The sequence below is a fragment of the Apus apus genome, chromosome 15 (assembly GCF_020740795.1).
Source record: "Apus apus isolate bApuApu2 chromosome 15, bApuApu2.pri.cur, whole genome shotgun sequence".
NCBI classification, from domain to species: Eukaryota; Metazoa; Chordata; class Aves; order Apodiformes; family Apodidae; genus Apus; species Apus apus.
Window position 1 is genome coordinate 12966830 of NC_067296.1, and position 22849 is coordinate 12989678.

The 22849-nt window shown below is 45.5% G+C and overlaps 2 protein-coding genes across 5 annotated transcripts in view; one reads left to right on the forward strand and one right to left on the reverse strand.

Annotated features, from left to right (window-relative positions):
- DIDO1 (death inducer-obliterator 1) overlaps window positions 1–8736 on the reverse strand; it is a 53709-nt gene extending 44973 nt beyond the window's left edge. Inside the window, exons 1-4 of one of the 3 annotated variants that reach the window (XM_051633343.1) lie at window positions 8628–8736; window positions 7695–7904; window positions 7367–7406; window positions 5853–7027 (exon numbers count right to left, since the gene is read on the reverse strand). In XM_051633343.1, the coding sequence (XP_051489303.1) occupies window positions 5853–6179 (327 nt within the window). In that variant the 5' untranslated portion in view covers window positions 6180–7027; window positions 7367–7406; window positions 7695–7904; window positions 8628–8736. Of the gene's footprint in view, window positions 1–5852; window positions 7028–7366; window positions 7905–8627 lie in introns of all 3 variants that reach the window. The other 2 variants (XM_051633345.1, XM_051633346.1) reach the window with 2 other exon arrangements.
- Window positions 8737–9130: 394 nt separating this feature from the next.
- GID8 (GID complex subunit 8 homolog) lies at window positions 9131–17130 on the forward strand. 2 transcript variants are annotated; one of them, XM_051633348.1, is made up of 5 exons: window positions 9131–9196; window positions 11072–11201; window positions 12241–12437; window positions 12924–13121; window positions 13427–17130. In XM_051633348.1, exons 2-5 carry the CDS (start codon window positions 11084–11086, stop codon window positions 13598–13600), a joined length of 687 nt encoding a protein of 228 aa, XP_051489308.1. In that variant the 5' UTR covers window positions 9131–9196; window positions 11072–11083; the 3' UTR covers window positions 13601–17130. The 2 variants fall into 2 exon arrangements, with proteins under 2 accessions (XP_051489308.1, XP_051489307.1); XM_051633347.1 differs by lacking the exon at window positions 9131–9196 and adding an exon at window positions 9779–9862.
- The last annotated feature ends 5719 nt before the right edge of the window (window positions 17131–22849 follow it).

A 22849-nucleotide genomic window follows, 5' to 3' on the forward strand; every position in this document is an offset into this window, starting at 1 on the left:
TTCTACCACCAGACACCCCTGGAACTCATTTCAATGAAGTCATGTGGTTTGCACTTTGACTTCAAATGCAGCTCTTCTTTGGTGCTGAAACATTATTTCAGGTGTCCAGGGTACAGTGTAGAACACTTTGCCTGTCTTAGTAAAGGAGAACCCATTAAGTGCACTTTTACATCATACCAAGTACTACCAACATGCAGTGATGATGACAATCAAGTAATCAGATTTAAAGTGTAAAAATTAACTACTTTTTTTCCCAAATATGTAGAAATAAGTGCTCAATTTTCTTCCAGGTTTTTCTGTCATGAAAAATGAGGCTCAATTTATTTATAAATTTCCCCAGATCACTTCTTTTCACTTGAGAAAGGTATTGTAAGAAGGTATTGAAGAAATATTGTAAACTAACAATCAACTTTGTAGAAAAAATAAGCTGTTAGGTTGTTGAAAATCACTAAGCAAATAGACTCATTCCAAGTCAAAGCAATAGCTTTTCTTCAGAACAATAAATACATTCATTTGGTCTCTGTGCTTGTAATAACAAAGAAATTAACCTTTCCAAATTAAAATGTCTTTCATCATCCATTATCATAAACCCTCTCTACTGTATCTCTGAAACTAATATATACACCACCACCCTCTCCATCATTTGTCAGACTACTCACTTACCTTCTGCAAGCCTCACAAGAAGGCCACTGCCTCACAGGATGGAAAGCTGCACACACAGGACAGCAATCCTGCCCCTTGGCAGTGAATGTGGGACCCCCTGCAAGTGTTGAATTTAATGTGTACACAGAGAGCCACGTTCCCATGCACACCCAGCAGACCCAAGCACAGCAGCAGTTTAGACTGAAAAGACACTGTGTGACTCTACAGTATGGTATAACTACTCCAAGCAAAAATGCATCAAGTAGTTTGTGCAAAACAAGACACACGTTTATTTTGATGGTTTTCAGACTAAAAAATCATCTCCCCAAACAAAGCATTAAAAAAAAAAGTATTTCTTACTTCAGACTGCATGATACAAGATCAGAATACTCAGCAATCACAAAGGGATGGACCGCTCAGTAGGCAGTGCAGCAGAATGAGAACGGCACCAGGTAGTACGAGTGTGTTTTATTCTGCACAAGTAGCAAAACTCAGAACCAGAGTGAAGTTCCCACAGCTGAACTCGGCCAGGTAGCAAATTTCTCATGGAAAACATTTGAGGCACTTCAGCAGCAGGTCCACCAGAAATCCAGCAAACATGAAAACTGTATTTAATAACAATATTTATATCTACACTCCAGATGTTCACAGGCACAGTTGTGCAAGCCAGGAGTCTTAAGGGGTGCAATCCCTCACCCAGAGAGCTGTGCTGGCACAAGCACCTCATGCTGGAGTAACTACACCTGCAAAACTGTACTTTTACCTGTGTGAGTCAGTCTGTTTGCAGGGTGGGGGAAGCAGGCATGCACCATCCTGGTGAGCAATTTTATCACTGTGGTTGCACACAATACCAACACAAGGGAATATCTTCCAAGTAGGGAAGCAGTTTATCTCAGGAGGAAGGAAGCAAAGCTTTCAAAGTTCAAATTCCTTGAATGAAAATATCTACATCAGCAAAAAATTCTAAGACACTGGTGTACCTGTTCAAGTTTTTGCCAGCACAGCTCTGTTAGCTGGGGAGAGAAGAGTAGCTGACAACTGCTCAGGTGGTACTTCAGTGAATGACAAAACTCAACATAAGGAGCTTACAGCTAGGCACATCCTCCAACCTCTAGGCACATCATTGTGTTTGATGAACAAAATTCATATTCAGTTTAGTGTCTCCTGCATTTGAGGAAACATTAATTGTAAGAGGGGACAAAAGTGTTCTATAGATGCCATTGATATTTTCTAGTCCAGAGCTTCACAAATGCTTTAAAGACCAGGCAGAGACTGGTCCACTATGAGACCAACACTTGGCTTTTTTGCTACTCCTGTAATGCCTTCCAAAGCCTTTATTCACATTCTTCTGAGTAAGCTGATGCTGCCCTAACAATTATCATCTACCCAAAGACAACAAAATAAAATGGAACTTTTTGGTCAGGTTTACTTCTTCTCTCAGGGTCTGAACAATACGAGCAAAACTGAGGAAACAAATAGATTTTGCTCATAAAGAAAAGCTGTGAGCAGAATCAAGTGTACTTAACATTTTTCTTTCTTCCTTCAATACAGGTTAAGAAAAAAGAACCAGAAAGGCAGTTTTCTGTGGCCCAAACATAACCATCTTTGTACAAGAAACCTTCTAAAGGTCAGTTTTACAAGCCATGGTCCTAAGTTTGGGCAACACAAATATCAATTAAAAACTTTTGCTACTGAGTATTAATCAATACACAGTATCTTCACCACTCATTCTCCATCACCTTGAATTAAAATATTTTACAAATATATACTACTTATTTCCCTAATTTTCAATTCCTGCTGTTGAACTTGACCACTTCAGCAATACTGAAAATACATTTTCAGCAACTGCTGAGGAAAGAACACGCTTTGGAAAGGTGATTTTAAAACCTGGCATTCTTCCACTGAAGTAGCAAAAAAATTACTTCTTCATGGCTGTTAACTGAACAGTAACAGTTAATCAAGCCAAGTCCCAGAACCTTGCAGTTTAACTCTTCAACATCCCACAGCTTCTTTGTTTTTAAACATACAAGATTACAATTCTACAATTGGTAAATTTCAGCTTGAATACTTACACTGTACTCAAAAATCCCTCCTCAAACATTTTTACAGAACCTAGTAAAGTTGTACAGTTTTTTTATGCAGTTGGCATTACAACAGTACATAAACTGGATACACACTGTAAACTATTATATGAAAAATGTTAGTTTTACATTATACTTAAAGTATCTCTATCCTCTGGCATGTCTAGCTATTGTTGCCAGTTAAAACTGTGTACATGGAAATGGACTCAAAACAACTGCAGGATTATCATTTCAGACCCTATCAGCACAACTGTTGAGGGAAAAAAAAAAATCCAGTGTTTTTACACTTTCCCCTCCTTATTTAATTTGTAAAAAGTGAGCTCAAATATAACATGAGAAGTGAAGTGTTCACTTATTTCAAAATTTGTATTAGATAAAAACTGAATAGTAGTACTGCCCTCAAAGCATTAACTGACAGCTGACTGAAGATTCTCCTAGTGAGAAGACCTGACAGCGCACACACACAAAAATCAACCAGTTCTTGTGTAAACTAGGCATCTTTTTAATATTAAAATACTTTCCTTAAATCTCCTACCACTGTCCTATTACTTACAGAACTAGGAGAGACACCGGGCAGAAAAAGTGTACCAGAGAACAGAACTAGTGCAACCACCACCACTTCTGTCGGCCTAGCTAATCTTGCCAAGCACAGTCCCTTCCTTCCATTTTTACCAGTGCAATTTTATAAACACTCAGCCTAACTCCTACAATCCTTGCCCTTCCTCTCTCCACTTAGTATTTCTAGATGAAATTTCAGGCTGTATAAAATTAAAATCCCACAGCTGTAAGTTACAACTGTGAAGACAATGACTGGCTTAAACTACAAACAACAATCTACTGCCAGAAAATCTTAGTAGTGAAGCAGGGTTAAGTAGAACAAACACGGCCTTTTGGTGAGGCCATCAGACACTGGGAAATATTTATACAACATTATTTACTATTCTGGATTCATACAAATCTGTCAGCATTGCTTTGGGAGTTTCAGAGATTTGAGTTTTTTTAAACTCAAAAGACATCTCAATTGTCACCCTCTAAAGCACAGTGTGAATTATATATATTAGATTTGAAAGTTTTTAAATCCATACATATTTCATTTGCAGTGGAGGAAATACTTCATTTGCATACCAATAGAAATAAACTAAAATATCCCTTAGAAAAACTGAAAGCCACAAACTTTGTAAAAAAATATTATTTAAATGGCAATCTTAAAATCAACAATGACTTATTTGCAAATCACAGAAGTCCTAAGCTCTCCAAGAAAGCTGCAGGCTAGCATGAGCCTTTATTAGTCCACCGAAGTGCATTAAAAAACCTTTATGTGCCATATGTTTCTGGAAGCATCAAAGGAGAAAAAAAAATATAAGGCCTAAGTGAACAGCTATTTTGAGCATACTTCTATATTTATTCCTATAGAAGTTCCAAATGTCAAAGAATGGTAACAAGCAGCTGGCATACATAAAAGTGGAGCAGAACCCAAAATATCTATTACAATTAACAGTATATGCTACACTTAGTAACTACATATTCTCATTTTTCATTGACCAGCAATTAAACTGCTTAAAAAGTTAGTAAATTTTGTTTATCCAAGCAGCAAGGCAGTTGAAGCCAAACCAATTAAAATTACTACTTAGAAGAAAACTGTATAAAACAGAAAGACAAAAAAAGTGAACAAATTCTCATAAAACAAAATATAGCTGAATATCAGCTGCCAAAACATTTACTTTAAAAAGGCTGTGATGATTAAGTACTCAAAAGAGCTGTTTCTGCAAAAGGTCTGAAACAGATTACCCAGAGGAAAAAACAAAACACAACAAAACAAAACAGGGAAATTATGAATGCTATATACATCCTTTTGAACTAGGTAAAAGGAATTAGCATTTTTGTCTCCCTGAAGTTCCTAGAAAGAAAACATGAAAGCCCATGCAAGAAAAACAGCATGTTACACTTACGAATTACTGGACATACAAACAGCAGGAAGAGTGCAACACACATACATTTTTGGTATATGTTACAGACGATTTTCATGCTCTTTCCCAGTTAGAAATTACAAGCTAAGCCGGTAAGATTTTCTTAAGCCACTACTAAAATATATCACTTGGAGGTATAAACTGAAAACTACTTAACTGAATGAAAAAAAAATTGGCCAAAGAATAGCTTTGTGCAAGCCAAGCAAACAGCTCCAAACTCCCATCACCTCCAAGGGACAGTATTTAAGTAGATTAATGCAAGGGGTGGGGTATAGGGAATGTCCTGAATATTTAAAGCCGGCCTGCAATTACTACTGTCTAAAAATGCAACCCCTCTTCCTTTCCTCTACAAGAAAGTCACCAGAAGGTGATAAAGTTCCACTTTCTGGTTTAACTCACCAATACGGAGATCACGCCTCCACCTCCCAGAGAAAATAACTATCGCCCCGAGGCAGGTTAAGCCTTAATCCCCCACTCTGCAAATCCCCAGCCCCAGAAAGAGGTTTCGCTTGGGTTTTTGGAGGCCCCTCAGGCGAAGAGCAGCGTCCCGGTGAGGGTCGCTACCCCCGCACCAGCCGCCCCCGGGGGCTGCGGCGGAGAACCCCTCGTCCGGTACCAGGGTAACGGTGAAAAAGAACGAGAAAGGCGGTTAAAGTCGGTCGTGACGTCAGGGAGAAGCTTGCCGGCGTCAGCTTGAGTATGGCATCGATCGCCTCAGAGCACAACCGTCCTCTCCTCTCCCCACAACATGGAGGAGCCCGCCTTCCTGCCCGCTCCGCCCGGGGAGGGCGTCCTCTCCGCTCCGGCCCAACCACGGCAGGAGCTTATGGGGCGGCGGCTTTAGCTTCCTCCGGGGCCCCCGCATTGAGTCGCCGACCTCCGCTGGAACCGGGCCAGGCCTCCGACGTGCCCGCGCCCTGCAGCCGCACCGACGGTCCCCTGAAAACAGGCCTCGCCGCCCCTCTCCCTCCCTGCCTCCCTCCCTCCTCCGGCCTCCCCGACCCGCACCGCCCGCCCGCCTCCATTTTCTAGTCGAGCCCAAAGGCGTCCAGGCCGGAGGAGGCCGCCGCCTCTTTTCCGCGACCCCTCCGCCGCGCCGGCGGCGGCCCCGCTCCCTTTCTCCTCCCGTCCCGGTGCTCCTCCGGCTGCCTCCTTCACTCACCGCGGGGACGGGGCGTGTGTGTGTGGGGGGGAAAATCTCGCCGCCGAGCCCCTCAGCCGAGCCCAGCCGCCATTTCCTCCTCGCAGCCGCTCCGGAGCGCTGGGCGGGGCCGCTCCGCCCCCGTTTCCATAGAGACCGAGCTGGCGGCCAACGGCAGCCTGGAGCGCGGCCCCGTTTGCGCACGGCCCCTGGAGGACTCGGGCTGGCTCCGCCCCCCGGCCGGGCGCTGGGCGGGAAAGGCGCGGCCTGGCGGGGCGGCCCGTCCGCCCTTCCCGCTCCGCGCTTCTTCCCGCAGCGCTGCGGGAGCCCCAGCCCTCCCCGGGCCATCCCTAGGGACGGGGCTGCCCCGCCAGCTCCCCGTCCCGTCGAGGTTTTCGGCCGCCGTCCTTCGGGCACGGAGGACAGGAGGAGGCAGGCCGCCTCGTTCGCCTCAGGGCTTCCTCTGCAGAGAAGGTCTGTGGGATCGACCGCGCCGCTCCGGGTTCTCTTACTCGAATTACGGGGTGATCTTACCTCACTGGAACCGCAGGGGTCGCGGTTTTTCTGGCGTGATTCCTCAGGTTGCAAGTGCCCAAGCAAAGCTGCGCTGGAGCAGCGCTGAATGCTGTTCTGCTCAGTGACTTCCCTCAGGACAAGTGCAGCCTTGTCACAGGGTTAACAGGGCAGAGGAGCTCGCCTGCTGCCTGCAGGCCAGGCTGCTCACGTCAGCTGTGCTCCCCACCTGGGCCTGGGTTGTTTTGTTTGTGGTTCTTTTCTTACTCTATTCCATCTGGTTTAGAAAATCAAATAGCAATTGCTGCAGTAAAGCTTCCCCCTGGGCCCAGGTTAGGGAGTGCTGTGGAAGGGAAGTGTTCAATGGATCAGCTCACCCCCTGCATGGAGGCCTCCCACCTTAAAAGTGGTCTAGGCTACTCAAAAAACTCTGCAGGATCCAAACAATTAGCAAGAGTTAACTCACATTTACTCTGTTTTGTTTCTATTTCCAGCAGCTGTGATAATAGCAATGGAAACACCTAAATCTCAGTCACTGAGGGGTCCTTCCAAGGTTTACAGGGGGACCCTGACCTGGACATTTGAAGAGCCCTTTAGGCAGCTTTGGCTCTTTGACTGCCCCTGATCATGCACGTTTTTCCTCGTGGATTAGTAACATTGATTCCCAACAGGTGAAGTATTTACTAAAATGGATAAAGGAATGAAAACATGAGGAAACAAGCATATTAATTCTATAGAATTACAGGATTCTATTGAGTGATGTGATTACATCTTTTAAAATACTTTTATCATATTTAATATGAGACTTCTGGTAGTAAAAGCTCAGGATAATACTGGAAAAGCCAATATTAGCTTTCTGTCTGACAGGCAGAGTCAGCTGCTTTCTCCACCTGTAAATTTGGCACTATTAATACTTACTTCACACAGGAACACCAAGAGCTAAAAAAACCCAACAGATTCCTCTGCAAAAGTACAAGACATCATGAGCTACAATAAATCAAAAGCATGTGGAGGGCAAATACCTTATGAGTTGATAGATCAAGCTGCACTGTGATTTATGCCCTGGGAAAAGGTAACACCATGTTGTTAATGGACACAAATAGCATAGGGAGTGCTTAAACCCAGGAATTGCACACCAAGGGAAAAGGAACATGCAAACCAAGGAATTACACACCAGCAGTGAACAAGGAGATGCCTGCAACAGGGGATCCAGCAGTGAAACAGGCATTAAATCCCTCTTACATGCATTGGGTAAGAGGCTTACACCATCTTAACATCCCACTGGTTCCCTTTGCACACCCAGCACCACCTACAGCACATTACACTTCCAACCCAAGTGAGAATATCTACCTTTGCTGAGTAAACACCTGTGTCACCTCCACTTCAATGGTTCCACTAGCACCTCAGTCCTTTGCCTTGTTCCCTTCCTAATTATTTTCCTACTGGAGCCTAATTTGGGAAATTTCCTCCTGGGTTACCAGTTTGACTCTGCATTCTCCTGGCAGGACAAAGGAGTTTTCTTGGTGATCCATATAACATGAGTTCTGTTTAGGTTTCAACCTGTGTCAAGATAGAGCAATAACAGCTTTGTAAGTTTTTCTGTATACGAAGGATTGTATATATATCCACCTCGTGCTGCCATCAAAAAAGGTGCCACTACAAGTAGTACTTGTTTAATATCATTTAACCAAATAAAGCCATCCATGCATTAGGAAGTCACTTTGTTTCCAGCCTCAGTAAGCAAATGCTTCAAAAGCAACATTCAAAGGGTGTTTGTTCCAACTGAAGTGGTTCTAAAACCTCTTCTCTCAAGTGAAAACTCAGCTGCTAAGAAGGTTTGACACTACCAGGAACATCAAACAGCTAAGGAAAGCATATGGAAGGGGGAAAAACCCAAACAAACAAAAGAAAACGCAGCTGCTGGTTATAATCTGCACAGAAAGATTCCAAACTTCTATTTTTTTTTTTCTTTGTCAACATTATGGTTAGAAAAAATGCCAACCCCTACAAATATTTAAAAAACCCAAACCCTGAACTATTTCTCACTACAAACAAAACCACAACCCAGGAGCTGATTTTTAGCCCATTTCTACTTTTCTTTAGCCCAGGGAAAACGAAGGGGTAAAGGGAGATTTCCGTGGCAGTTGGTTGAACATCCCAACCTGTGGCAAAACCAGCACCACACAACCGGAGCGCTGCTCGACCGCAGCTCCCAGGTATTTCAGCTGAGCCGTTTACGATGTCATTCTACTTCTTAGGAAGCAATTACACTTATTTCTTTACCTGTGAGCAGCAGTTGTGGCACGAATCACACCCTGTTGCTTCCTCTCTGCTTGTCGTTTCCCTCGATATATATAAAAAAAAAAAGCCAGGAAACCCTCCTAGAGAGGAAAGAACCTTCCTCCTCTTTCCCTCTTTATGGAAGTCTCCTGAGAAACTCCACCTCTTAGGGAGGAGCCGACAAGAAGCAGACGGGACAGCCGAAGCAGAGAGAGATTTACAAGCTACCGGGTCAAAAATAGAGTCTGAACGATTTTTTTGTTTCCCAAATTGTTGGGATTAGTTTTGAGATTAAAGCCTGGGGAAAAGCCCTCTCCAATCCATACGAATCCTTGCCACGCTGTAGCTATCTTTGTCATCCAACAGCTAAGGGCACGATGTATCGCTACATATTCTCAGTTATTTGCCCAAAACGTTGCATTGTTTATAAACTTGGGAGTTTTGCCGGGGGAATTAAGTTAAAATAATACACTACTGATTACATGATGGATTTTTTTTTTTATCAGCTTCGATGTAGGGAGAATTGCGATGACTTTTGGAGGCTGCACTTTACGACACAGCTACAGAAACGAGTGAGTAATTGTATCGATATCCCCACTGTGTGAGCGAAGTGACTTTTTTTTTTTTTCTGGGGACTATCATTTGCAGCATTTCACACAATAGAAGCTGCACCTCCGGAGCCTGCTCTCCGTTTAACGTTACTCGAGGTGTTGTCTGGGTTTTTCTGAGGATCTCTTCGACTCACGAACCCCACGGGATCTGAGTTGATGAACTCAGCCGATACAAATTCTGACCGGTCATCGAGCAGGGCCCTCAGCCACCTCCGCTCGCCGCCCGGCCTGCCGGGAGCAGCGGAACCGCACGTCGCTGCCGCAGGCTGTGAGCGGCGGCAGCCCCGTCTGCGCGGGAGGCAGCGCGGCCGGGAGCCGCGGGAGGGCTGAGGAGAAGGACCAGGCCGGGCTCTGCACCGCAGGGCCCTCCCCCGCGGGCTGCAGCGCTGCCCCCGCGCCCACCCCGCCGCCATCCCGCCGCCCCGCCCGGCCCGTCTCGGGGCGGTACCGCACCGGCAGGGGTACGCTCTATCCCGAGAACCGACTCGATGGTTGCCTCTTCTCGCCCGGCTGCCAGCGCTGATTGGCCGAGAGGACGGCTCTCGCGAGAGTCGCGCGCTCGCGGCCTGGCGGAGGCGGCGGAGGGCCCCGCGTTCGTGCGTCGGAGCCGGCCCCGCGGCGCGCTCGGTAAGATGGCGCCGGCGGGACCGCGCCTGCCCTCGGGGGACGGGGGCTGGCGGGGCCCTTCCCCTGGCGCGGCGGGTCGGCCCGCTCTCGTTCGCTGCGGGCAGCGGGGCGGCGCTGGGCCTACAGCGAGCAGGGCCGAGCGCTTCGGTGGCCCGGGCCCCGGCGAGGGCCAGGTCGGCGGGCCGGTGGCAGGGGGGTGGCCGCGGGACTGCCGGGGAGGACCGTGGTGCCCCTGGAGGCGGGGGCCGTGCCGGGTGGGGATCGCCGCGTCCCGTTGCGGCGGGAGCCGTGTTTCCCCCGCCGCGTGGCTGGGAGCGCCGTGACTGCGGGGCCGGGGTCCGATCGGCTCCTCAGCCGGCCCCGGGCTGGTCTCCCTCCCGCTGTCCAACTCTTTTGGAGGCCGTGTGGCTTTGACGGTAGTTTAGAGGAAAAAAATACCTGTTGGAAAGGGGCTGGTGGTGGGAAGGCGCGCGGCCACTCGAGTCTGTCCGAGACGGGTGGCGATCGGTGCCTGTTGCTGTTGTTGCCGCCTCCTTCTCCTTTCTCTGCCCCCGTGATCGTGACTTGAAGGTAGAAATGAGTAAATGTCGGCTTTACCAAAGCGCTTTGCTGCCGGACGTGAAACAAAAAAAATCGAGAAAGGTACTGGGTACATCTGAGTAGTGTTAAGAGCAGTACTTCTGGGCACAGCGAAGCTAAGCTAGAGTGAGTCTTTAGTTGTACACTACTGGATCAGGTCCAGTTTTGTAGCTCTACAATATAAGTAGGTGTTCTCTCCTAAGTTCTGGAGAAAACTTTAAAGCCAATACTGCTCATGTAGGCTTTGCTTTAAAGGTTTGTTGAGTTTTTCTGGCTAGCTGTCAAAGCCTTTGGTTCCCTTGTTTCACACCGTGCTGCTGCTGTGTGTCCTGTCAAACTTGTACACAAGGTTTATTTGGAGTGGATTTCAAGAGTAAGTAGAAGAAGATGGTATTTGAATTTCTTTTTCTGACGATTGATGAAAGCAGATTTAGAGACTGGCTGGGAGATGTGAGGGTGCAGGAGCAAGGAGGAGAAACATGTAAAGTTGTGGTTTGAGATAAAAGGGTCTCTTTTGGACTGTTAATTTAAAAGATTTTCTATAGTAGTAGGTAGTAATACAGTGCTGCTACACTCTGAACTTAATTCTTCTTGAATCATGTTAAATGAGCTGCTTTTCTTTTCTTGTAGTAAGAGTCCAGGATGAGTTATGCAGAAAAACCTGATGAAATCACAAAAGATGAATGGATGGAAAAACTTAATAACTTACATATCCAGAGAGCAGACATGAACCGCCTCATCATGAACTACCTTGTCACAGGTAAAAAGGAGTAGTCATGCTAGGAGGCTCTTCAGTACATGTCATGTTATCAAGGCAGATAGTTTGGGCTAGAATATGCTGCTAGATGGAGTGAAATTAAGGGCTTGGAGGACTTGGGTATTGCTGTTGGCTTCTTTCAGCCATACCTCTGCTCTTCTGTTCTCCTAAGTGGAAACTGACTGAGATTCAGAGCCTGAGCAGTTACCAAGCAATGGAAGTGATGTTTATTAACCTTAACTCTTCTGCTAAAAGATACATAATTTTTTTCTGAAATGCTTTTAACAAACATGACCCATTTCTGTATGATGCTTTCTTGTGCCATTAAAACAGAGTTCAGCATCTGTGGCAGTTGTTAAGTAGCACTCAGGATGCTGCACAGAACAACTACCAGAAGCAAGTTGTAACTAGGAACATAAACTGTGCAAGGGCACTGCTGTCAAGATAGTTTGAGATCAGGAATATTAACCCTCTCAGCAGATATCCTGACCTGCCAATTATGATGCCATCCCAGGAAGCTACACCAGGGCGGAGGCGTCTCCATCCCATCTACACCCCTGTTTACACTGCTGTGTAGGTGAAGCCTCTGGGCTGAGGGAAGAGCATCACAGTGGCAAAAATCATGTTTCTGTCTATGAAAGCATGACTTTGGATTTAAAATAGCTGTGATAACTTAAAAATAATAGTGTTAGAGAGAAAGCAGAATTAGTTCTCAGTTTTCTCTCAGCCTGTGCAAACAGATTTGAGGGCTGGAGGGAACAGCAAAACCACTCACATTTTGTAAAGGTGGGTTTTGAGAATCCCATTTTGGAATAAATACACTGCTTTATTCAAGTGTAAAACAAGCTTTCAAAGATCAGACTACAAGTTACAGGCATCCTCAGGGAATGAGGGCACTTAGGAGTGAATTAAGCTCATACTGTTTGATGCCTGTTGAATAAATGCCTGTTTCAACAGATAAGAGTTTTTCCAAAGTTCAAACTTAGTCTTTAAACACTTGTGTCATAACATGTATTTTATAGGTAAAATGTTTGTATTTCAGAGGGCTTTAAAGAAGCAGCAGAGAAGTTTCGAATGGAGTCTGGAATTGAACCCAGTGTTGATTTAGAGACTCTTGATGAAAGAATAAAAATTCGAGAGATGATTTTGAAAGGACAGATTCAAGAAGCCATTGCATTGATAAACAGCCTCCATCCAGAGTTGTTAGATACAAACAGATATCTCTACTTTCATTTGCAGGTAAGGAGAGGTGGCAAACTGTATTTTTGTTTTAGAGGTTGTGGAGAGACTGGAAAAAGTGCAGGGTTTAAGATTATGTTGGGAGGTTTGTGACTCAACGTGGATGTTTGTTCCTGGCATCATTTTGTAGGGATGGGAAACTTGCGGTGCAGTGCAGGAGCCATCATATGCAGTTTGTAACATGAAAACTTCCAAGAGCAGCAGTGGCTTGTGACTGACCAACTTCCAGATACTGGTAGTCTGAGTTTCTGGTGGTTCCTTTAGTCTTTTCCAAACCCATTACCCCAAAGCCTCACCTTTTTCAGTAGGTTGTGTAGACAAGTCTGCTGCTCCTTGTCTCGCACATTGAGAAGAGCTGACCTCAAACTGTCAGGGTGTGTGTTAGTTTGTCTCCACTGACATGCTGGTGTCTGAAAATGACAGTCTGGAAACGGTGAAGATGTGCTGGTTCATCTCCCTGATATCACTGTGTCGTTTTCCATGTAGCAGCAGCATTTGATCGAGCTGATCCGGCAGCGTGAGACAGAAGCAGCTCTGGAATTTGCTCAGACCCAATTAGCAGAGCAGGGGGAGGAGAGCAGGGAGTGCCTGACGGAGATGGAGCGCACGCTGGCCCTGCTGGCCTTTGACAATCCCGAGGAGTCGCCGTTCGGGGACTTGCTCAACATGATGCAGCGGCAGAAGGTAGTCCTGGCTCCAAGGAAGCCGTGCCTTTCATTTGTGTGTCCTTAAAATGTTTCTAAAAATTGTATGTAGTGGTAGTGCAAAAGAACAGAAGTATTTCTTAACCAAGATTACAAAAGGTTTTAATACATTCCAACTACTTGACTCTCTTCCTTGTTTTTAACTAGGCTCATAGTCTATGGAGCTTTGACCTGACCGTGCTCTGAGGAATGAGCACCCTTGGTGTGATCTTTTCAGTGTCTGTGTGGCATGAGCAGTGTTAATCATAGGTAGACTGTTCCTGAACTCCACTGTTTCTTTTCCAGGTGTGGAGTGAGGTTAACCAAGCTGTTCTAGACTATGAAAACCGTGAGTCGACTCCCAAGTTGGCAAAGTTACTGAAACTACTACTGTGGGCTCAGAATGAGCTGGACCAGAAGAAAGTGAAATACCCGAAAATGACAGACCTCAGCAAGGGGACGATTGAAGAACCCAAGTAAAATGTGTGCAGATGGACATCAATCAATCTTAGTACTGCACAATATACATTTATATCAGTCTGTGACTGAAATATTTTTACTACAGTACAGCACTCAATTCAGATTTTTCAATGAACATCTAATTTGAAGGGAGAAAAGTCCCTTTTAAATGCTGCAAAAACTGCATTGAAAGGCGCTGTATCTCTTTGAAAGTCTGACTTAGGCTATGCACTATAATACATTTTTAAGAAAACCAATTAAACAGGACAGGAAAAATAGCATTTTTAAAATACAGAACTCAAGCTTTCTAATTGGCTACTGATGCCTAGTTTAGTGGCCAGTGAGTTAACACTGAGTTATATTGGCAACTCTTCAGTTAAGTTTAACTGTCTCCTGTTTGAAATGTGTATATAGAACAGTGAATATTTTCTACCTTTAAGTTATAGCCAGATATACATTCCCCTTAAAAGTAACTGGTCAAGTTTTCATCTATAAACTTTGCAGTAAGGTCAACCTTTTGGCTTAGGAAATAGTGTACAAACTTGTAAATCATAATTTAAGGACTCTTTTTGTTGTTGTTTTTCCTTGTTTCTGACTTTTTGGTGCTTTATATGGTGAGAGCTATGTTCATAATGGATCAGTGACCCATCTTTTCAGGAGGAATATTGTTGGAAATAAGGGTTGTTTTCTTTTAATTTTTCACAAATGACCAAAATGGCCCCCAGAGGCGTTTGAGGGTGTTTGTTAACAGGGGCCTTTCCCCCCTATATTCAGTTTGTAGCTGTAGACACTGCAGTGATTCTGCTAAAGCTTTGAGGGCCACTGGGTGTTTGTTTTTTTTTTAAGCTGAAAGAGGAGCTTGTATTAGGAAATTGGGGGGAGGGGGATAGATGCTCGTGGAAGCCTCTGATGCATCATCTTGTGCAGGATCTGCCTTTATGCTTGCTGAGTTAGAGTTGTAGTTGTAGAGCTGCCTGGGCTGTTTTTATGCCTGAGCTGAGCAGAGCAGGGCTGCCTAAAAGCAGAAATTGCCCTTTTCTCAATTCTTCCATACCTTTCTGAAGAGATGCAGTTCATCTTCACCTGTATTTGTTTACTGACTGTCCTCACTCCACTTAGCATTATAGTTTTAATGTTCTACATGTGAAGTCCAGACTTTCAAGTCAACAAATCGTAACCTTCTGGGTATGGGATGTTCTGGTTGACTGAGTTTTGCAGCACCTTACACTGGTGCATACCCAGTGTTGCTGAGCACTGATCTTGCCAAATTGAGCTCTAGATTTTTTAGATCCTTCTATCAAGTTATTAACAGATTTGCTGAATAGAGACCGAGCTGATGGGTGAAAGAGCTGAACATCATGAGACACTGGCATTTGTCACACCAGTCCCATACTGTACATAATCTAGTCTTGTATGGTAGATATTACCCTGTAGATGAAACTTAGTTTTCACTTAATTTTACTGGAATACTTATGCATTAAACTGTATAAAGCTTTGCAGATACAGCTGACTTAAGTAAACTAACAGAACCTGTTACTGATTGCATTACTGTGAACACTGTTTACTTGTGTAGCTATTTTTTGTGGGGGGAAAACAGTTGTTTGTTAAGCAGCTCTAAGAGATGCAGAGCACCAAGGTTAAGCTAGATGATGGATGTAACAAAAGGGTTTGTTCCCATTGATGACTGATCATTCTGTTCTCCACTCTGAGGCATTTGTGGTGTGGAGGTCTTAAACTTTATACCTAACGAAGGAGTAGGCCCTCAACTACAACAATGGTCTGGCTTTCTTCACCGAGGCTGGTTATTCTAACACCAAACTTTTAACAGTTGTGACTTATGGTTTGTTTTTTTTCGTTTTGTTTTGTTTTTCCAGTCGCTTGTTGTCTGAAAACCATGTATACCTTTTAGTTTGTGAGAAACTGTATGGTTAATGTAACTTTGTTTAATAACAAACTGCAGAATCAAAACTGGAATAGCTCTAATTTCTTCATATGTAACTGATCAGCTTTGCCTCTGTTCTGACACTTGTGTTGTTAAATCTCATCTGAAGCTTCTCCCGGTTGAAGTGAAAACTAGTGCATTTTTGTGGCATGAGCAGCATTTTTCTCCATGAGAAATGCAGTATTTCAGTCCTGGTTGAGAAGTTCACTGTACTTCTAGAATGCTACATTAATTTCGTACAGTCTTTGGGCAAAGATTGAGCTTAGATTACTTGAATTTTCACTAGCTTGGTTTGTTGGTTTTTTTTCCCATTAAAAAAAATAAACGTTTTTTAAGGGGTTTAATATAAAATTAGTATAGAACTGTTTCACTTTGGTTTTATGAACATGCCACATTGATAAGCAGCTTTAATCTGTAAAGTTTTTGGTAACTGCAAGAAAATATTGGAAAGCTATGCATTTTAGAGAAAGCATAAAGGTAGTGATAATGGTACTTCTAAGGATCTTTATATTAGTGTATATAAAATAGTTTGCATATACAAATATAATATATAATCTGTTTGAAATATTCTTGAATGGTAGGGGCTGTGAAACATAATTTATGGAAATATTGTACACAGTAAACAAACCTCTCAGTACACGAATGAACTTTTGTCATATGCATGAGCAATGTCTTATTTGGTGACTACTAATGAATGGGATTTTGTTAACCCATTTTTGTTAGATAACCACTTTAACAAATATTATTAAATGCCACTTTGATCAGTTTGCTTTAGTGTAAAAATACGTATTTTTCTTCCACTTGATTTAAAAAGAACTTTTGTAAGATTTGTTCCCAACTCAAGGGTGGCAAGCAAATCTGGTCATTAAACCTAGTGCACTACACTCATTCTTCCCCCAACCTTTCCTTTGTTAAAAACAAGTAAGATGTTTATTTGGTTTTGTTAATGCTATGGACATGAAGAAGTTGGGTTGTAAAGTATTCTTACATGCCTGTGTAGAAAGGTTGTGTATCAAGTGTGTTCTGATTAGGCTACAGATCTCTGTCCATTTCCAAAACCTATCCCCAGCCTAATAGCTGTCTCCTGGGCTCTTACCATGTTTCTTTTCTGCCTGTCAAACCTAAGCTAGGCTGTGGTTGCTTCTGTTGTACAATGGAGTAATTTGTGAAGGGGGGGGGATAGTGGGTTTCCATGAGGATAAAGTACTGCTGGTACTGACCTGTGTGATTGTGTAGAGCTGGAAAACAGGCTGCTGCACAGAAACAGCAGTGTTTTAAGTAAAGCATTTCCTCTCAAGACTTTTAAGAGTCAAACAAATACAGCTTGAAACCAGGTGAAGTATCTCTAAGATGATTCAATTGAAATATCTTCCAGGCCCTTCCACCCACATGACAAAAGAAACTGAAATGAAGGTGGAGAGCACTTATGTAGCATTTGAGATGTGGGAAATCTGGAAAGAAATTCTGTCTCCTTTCCACTCCTTGTACATATAGGGGAAGCCATTACATTATTTTAGGATGATTTTATTGTTTTTAATTTGTAAAATTTATGCTTTGTATGCTTGAGTATAAGCTTAAAAGCATTACTTAAAAAAATCCTTGACTAGTAGCTGAGTGTTGCTCGACTTCTTTCAAACCACTTTCTGTCCAAGTTCGTTACGGAGCTTATTAATTTGCACTGGAGCGTGATCCATCCCTGTGTGTCTTATCTTCAGTGGTAAGGGGGCCTCCTGCTGTCAAGAGCAGCTGAAAGCAGCCTTGAAATGCTTTCTTCAAAGAACAGAAGAGATGGAGTTGTATTTTGTCCTAAATCTGCCTTTAGACCACAGCAAGTTGGGACAGGTTCTGACTGTGCTGTGGATCTCCCCTCCGTGCAGAAGCAGTGGCACCACTTGGGGTGTGCTTCTGCTGTTGTGATCTTAAGAGAAAGGGATGAAGAGGATTTAGAGCTGCTCTGTGAGCAGCTGTGGCCCCAGCCCTGCTCAGCTCCTTGGCTTTATGTGCTCGGCTGCCCAGAGGCAAAACACAGAGCTTATGGATAGCACCCTCAAAAGGGTTTGTATTTCTCAGTGGACACATTGGAGCTGGAAACTGTTTTTCATCACAGAATCATAATAGAACTATTCAGGTTGGAAAAGCCCCTTGGGATCACCGAGTCCAACCATCACCCCTACTCAGCAAAGTTCTCCCCTAAACCATATCCACCAACACCACATCCAAACAACCCTTAAACACATCCAGGGATGGCTCTTTTCCTCTCCCCTCCTGCCTTTATATAGTTGCATTAAAGCGAAGACGGGCCAAAGTCCCAGGGGGCTGCACACTGATGGGATCAGGCACCTGAGCAGCAGAAAGCCCTGTGCATTCTCTGTCCTCCTCAGGTTAAATGGGGATTCCAACAATATGCTGCCACTTCACGCCCACCTGGATCTGTTTCTGCGTGGGAGTTGTTCCTCTCTTAGAAGCAGCCTCAATTTGTCATCTCTGATAATTTGCCTGTTTTTCAGCACGTTGCTGTCTGCAGCAGTTCTGCAAAGGTGCCTTGTTTAGCCCTAGAAGGCATGTGTCTTTTCTTCAGGCTGTGGACAAGTTGTGTTGGAGCTGCTCTTGGTGAGCAGGGAGGTTTGGAGCTGCAGTTGAACTGTCCTGTTGGGAGACTGCAAGTGCCCTTTATGGAATGCGTGAACCAATTTCTCCTCTCACACCCCTTCAGGATTTGATCTTGTCTGTGCTTCACTTCGTAAAACCCTCAAATAATACAACCAGTGTCTGGATAAACATCACTGATAGTAAATGTCAGCTCAAATATTAACCCAATCATCTTTTGTTTGGTTTAATCTTTTGACAGATTAAGCTGAGCACAGGAAAAAAAAACTAGAGGAGATTGTGTTCTTGCATGAGATTATTTTCTGTAGTCAGGACCTGTGCTCTGAACTGATTCCATTTGTCAGCTTGGTGGGAGGTTTGCTGCTACGAAATTATGCAGCAGTAAAAGGAACAATCTCTATGTTATTATTTTTTAAACTTCTGGGTGTGTGATGGGTGTTGCCCTCAAACACTTTTTGTTTGTAACTGCAGCTATTTTTGACAGTGAAACCAGCTTCTTACATGAGAAGTAAATTAGTCAAAGAAGCTATTCATTGAGGAGGTGATGCTAAGTGGTACAAGGAGAGGACCTGGGAGACTACAACAAATAGAACTTTGTGTGACATGCTCAGTTTCCAAAATGAATAATAATTTTAGCAAGTTAGTAGCCAGGGTTTCAGTGACTGTGTTGAAGCTGCTTGCATCCCACAGCAGTGAAACTTACACCCCTGTATGACTTAATACCGTGTTACTGTTTTCTGTATCTGTGATTAGACCTTGTCAGTTCTGTTCTGAGATTCCTATACAACTTCACTTCTGTAGTTACATCAGCACTCATCTCCTCCTGCCTGGAATGAACTTAACTCTCAACACATTTGCTATTAAAAAAAAAAAAAAAGGTAATAATGTTAATCTACACCCTACATACCCAATTGAGCCAATGTTTTTGAGTTTTGGCTGCATTTTACCGTGACTTGGCTCCCTCTCCTGGAAGCAGACACAGTAGCAGAGCGAATAAAAATATTTCCTTTATAGTTTCCAGTCCAAATAAAGGAAGGGAAGGCCAGAACTGGATGAAGGCAGAAGCTGTGGTTACTACACATGGTTACGCTCGGTTTCTACTTGTACCAAAGTTTGTTTCTTTAGTTTTCTCCGTCAATAGCAGGTCTGTGTGACCGTGTGTGACTCTGCCACAGGCCTGTTGGGGGAGATCTCTCCTCTGAGGAAGAAATTCTGAGGCAAAGAAGGAAGTCTGTTTTTTGTCAGTTCTGGGGACCCTCTTCTGGACTTGTCTCTGTGGTGTGTGAAGAACCTTTTGGTACTACACTCTGTAAGGCTCAGCACAATAATTCTGTTTCTCCCTCTGGACTGAAGGAGCTAACTGCTCTTCAGGAACATGTAAAGTATTCCTGTTAGGAGAAGAATGGGTGAGTTAGCTTAACGTGACTGTGCTAAACGCTGAGTTTGCATGAGCATTTACAGGCAGCTGACTGCAGGAGGTGCCTGCCCTGCACCTGGGTTTTGGTGCAGCCCAGAAGCTCCGGTAGCTTTCCAAGGACCACGCAGGACCCTGGTCAGGCTGTGCGGGAGCTCCTCCACCCTTCCTGACCCAAATCTTGCCGTGCTGTCAGCCAGCCTGTGATCTGACACACAACCACCTGAACCACGTCTTAACAAAGCTCCTCCGCCTGCTCACTCAGGCTCCTGAGCTGAGTCACCAAGTCCTCTCAGTTTGGAGTGAGACATCATTTAATTGTCTATTTCCAGGAAGGATTTTCTCTCAGATAGAGCAAAGCAACAGCTCTACCCAACAGACTTAAGCTGTAACAGTGTTGATTTGTAGTTATTTTTTTCCTTAAATTCTTGGAATATCGTATTATAGAATCATAGAGTAATGATTTCTATTTATTTTTTTCCCCCTCTTAAATTCTTTGGATGGGAATATCGTATTCAGTCCTAACCCTTCAAAAGCAAAGACAGAGGCTTTTCTGCCAGCAAATCCGTGCAAGCTGGGGGAGCAGGGGCCCTCTCGCTAACAGCCCACATCACGTTGAGCTCTCCAGGGGAGGGAGGAAAAGAAGAGACCCTGTTCGGCCCCCTCTGTTAAACCCCGCTTTGTTTTTCCGGGTGGGGGTGCGGGTATTTACCGGAGGAAAACAAAACAAAACAAATAACCTATAAAAAGAAAGGAAAAAAAAAAAAACAACAACAAACAACACAACTCAGAAGTTTGTGGGTGATGGATGGGGAAACCCACCCACCCACCCACCTGGGTCGAGGGGCACTGAGCGGCTGCTGCGGGTTGGAAGCTGCCCCGGGAGGGGGCACCGGGGGATGCGGGAGGCGGGGGGGGGATGCGGGAGGCGGGGGGGGGGGTGCGGGAGGCGTGACACGTGGCCGCGGCCCGGCGGGGGGGCGGGAACCGGCGGCCGGCGCGATGTGCAGCCGGCGGAGGCGGAAGGCGCTGCCCGCATGGCCGCGGGTGCCGGCGCCCGGGATGTGCCGGGGTGCAGCGCCCAGCACGGCCCCCGCGCCCCGCAGCACGGCCCCCGCGCCCCGCAGCACGGCGGCGGCAGGAGGGATGGAAGCGCGGAGCCCTACTGGTCCAGGTAAGGTCTGGAGCCGCTCCCGGGAATGTCGCTTCCCCCGTTTGTAGCTCTCACCCGGGACACCACCCCTCACCCCCTCCTCATCCCTCGGCCGGTTCCCTCCCGGCTCCGGGACCTTCCGCAGCCCCGGGCAAGCTCAGCCGGAGGCCGCCTCCGCCACCTCCGGTTGCAGCTCCCGGGAAAGATGCAGCTCCGGGATGTGGGAGATCCGGCAGCCTGAGCCGCTCCCCGGAGAGGCTTCGGGAAGTGCTCGGTGGTCCCCGCCGGGACAGCGGCCGAGATGCCGCCGCTCCCAGACCCTCTTCTCCCCGGCCCCGATGCCGCCCTCGGGGGTGCGGGAGGTACCGGGGGACCCGGGGGACACGGTCCCACCGCCCTGGGCAGTCCCCGCTGTCCCGCCCCGCCCCGCTCCAGCCGAGACCGTAGAGGAAAGAGGGAAGATACGGAATTAGTACGAAATACAAGGGGGGAAAAAAGTCTCTTGAGCTTGTTTCTGGGCTGGAGACAGTTATTCAAACATGCCGTTGAAACCACTATGAGGTTCTTATCCAAGTGTTCCAGCAGGAATGTTTGTGGTGGCGATACTAATTAATTAAGATAAAGTCTGGAAAAGTAGCTGGGCAGCAGCAGTCAGCACGGGCTGTTCTTCAAATCAAGTAATGGAAATACTTTAAAATACTATTAGGCCCAAACAGATCACTTTTGATAGCAGGAGCAGGCACAAACGGAGGGTCCTCCTGTGTTTGGAGCAGGGGCTCCGAGGTGGGACACCTGGGGCAGCTGCTCCTCTGCCCCCAGGGAACTCACTCAGCACCTCCACCCCAGGCTCTGCCTTCTCCCACCTGAGGTGGGGTGAGAGGGTGGTTTACAAGTGTCACGGGGCAGCTGGAAGTGGTGGTCAGAGGCTTCTCCAAACGGGGAGTCCCTGGATTTCACCGTGTTGCCCCGGTGTGTTTGAAATTTGCTGCCACGAAGGCGAACCGAAGCCTGGCTGCTGGAGGCTGGTGTGACCCTGTGGCCAGCCCACCTCTGCAGGACAGTGGAGGGGCAGCCATGGGGACAGGTGACATTGGTGCCACTGCACAAGAACGTGCAGCCAGGGGGAGGAATTGGCCTGTCCGGCAGCAATTAGCCACTGGGTAAGTTGAGGTTAATCACCAATGGTTTCCTGCAGTGGCAGCAGGCTGATAGCTGGCTTAAAGTGTGGTCCCAAGGGAGACTTTTCCTGCAGTCAGAGACCTGGAAATCTAACCAAACCCACACTCAACTCAAGAGTAAGGGGGTAGGTGTCAAAAGCAGACCTTTACATTTGAAGTTTCTTTCCCCCAAAAGCACTTGGGAAAATTCCTCCTCTCTATCTGCCCCTTTCTAACTTTTCCCTGAGTCTTTGTGAAATGGGAGTGGGGGGAGAGGAAGAACCCAGTGCTAAATTTTCATGAAACAAAGTTCCATTTATATTTTTTTCCCCTAGAAAAAATTGAGTACACTTGGCCAGAATGAGCCCTCCAGTTTCCCAGATCTTTTTGAAAAATTGAAACCATCAAAAACACTTTCCAAAACAAAAGTGACTGCTGATGAAGACAGCCTGTTGGTCAAGACAGACATATTTTGAGGCAATTCTGACCATCTTAAGTGCTGCCAGTAATCTAAAGAATCCAATTAGTGGGAAGGAGCAGCAGGGAAGCCGTAACCTGCCATCAGATCTTTATCTACATTGCTGTAACTCACAGAAGCTGAGATCATGTCCGTGTTGTTTGGTGTAGATGCACAGATGTGGTTGCAGCCCGTGTTTGAGGAGGCTTTATGGTCTAAAGTGAACAGGACAGGTGGAGGGTGGGAAGGGGAAGGAGGGAGTGAGCTGCCTGACCATATGAGCAGGTTGGACAAGTTGTATACAATACCTCATTGGGTGGTTTAAAGTTAATTTTGTGGCCAGTTTTTGAACAGCGTAGGCAAATAAATAGTTCGTACCATTTCCAAGGAAGGAGTTATTGCCATGGAGGCAAGGTTTCATCAAATGGGAGAAGTGACATGGGTTCTCCTTTCATGCTCCAACAAAAGACATGCCAGGCAGCCTTCCAAGATCCGTCTGCATGTCAGTACAAGGAGAGATAAACTGTTATCTTGGCAGGT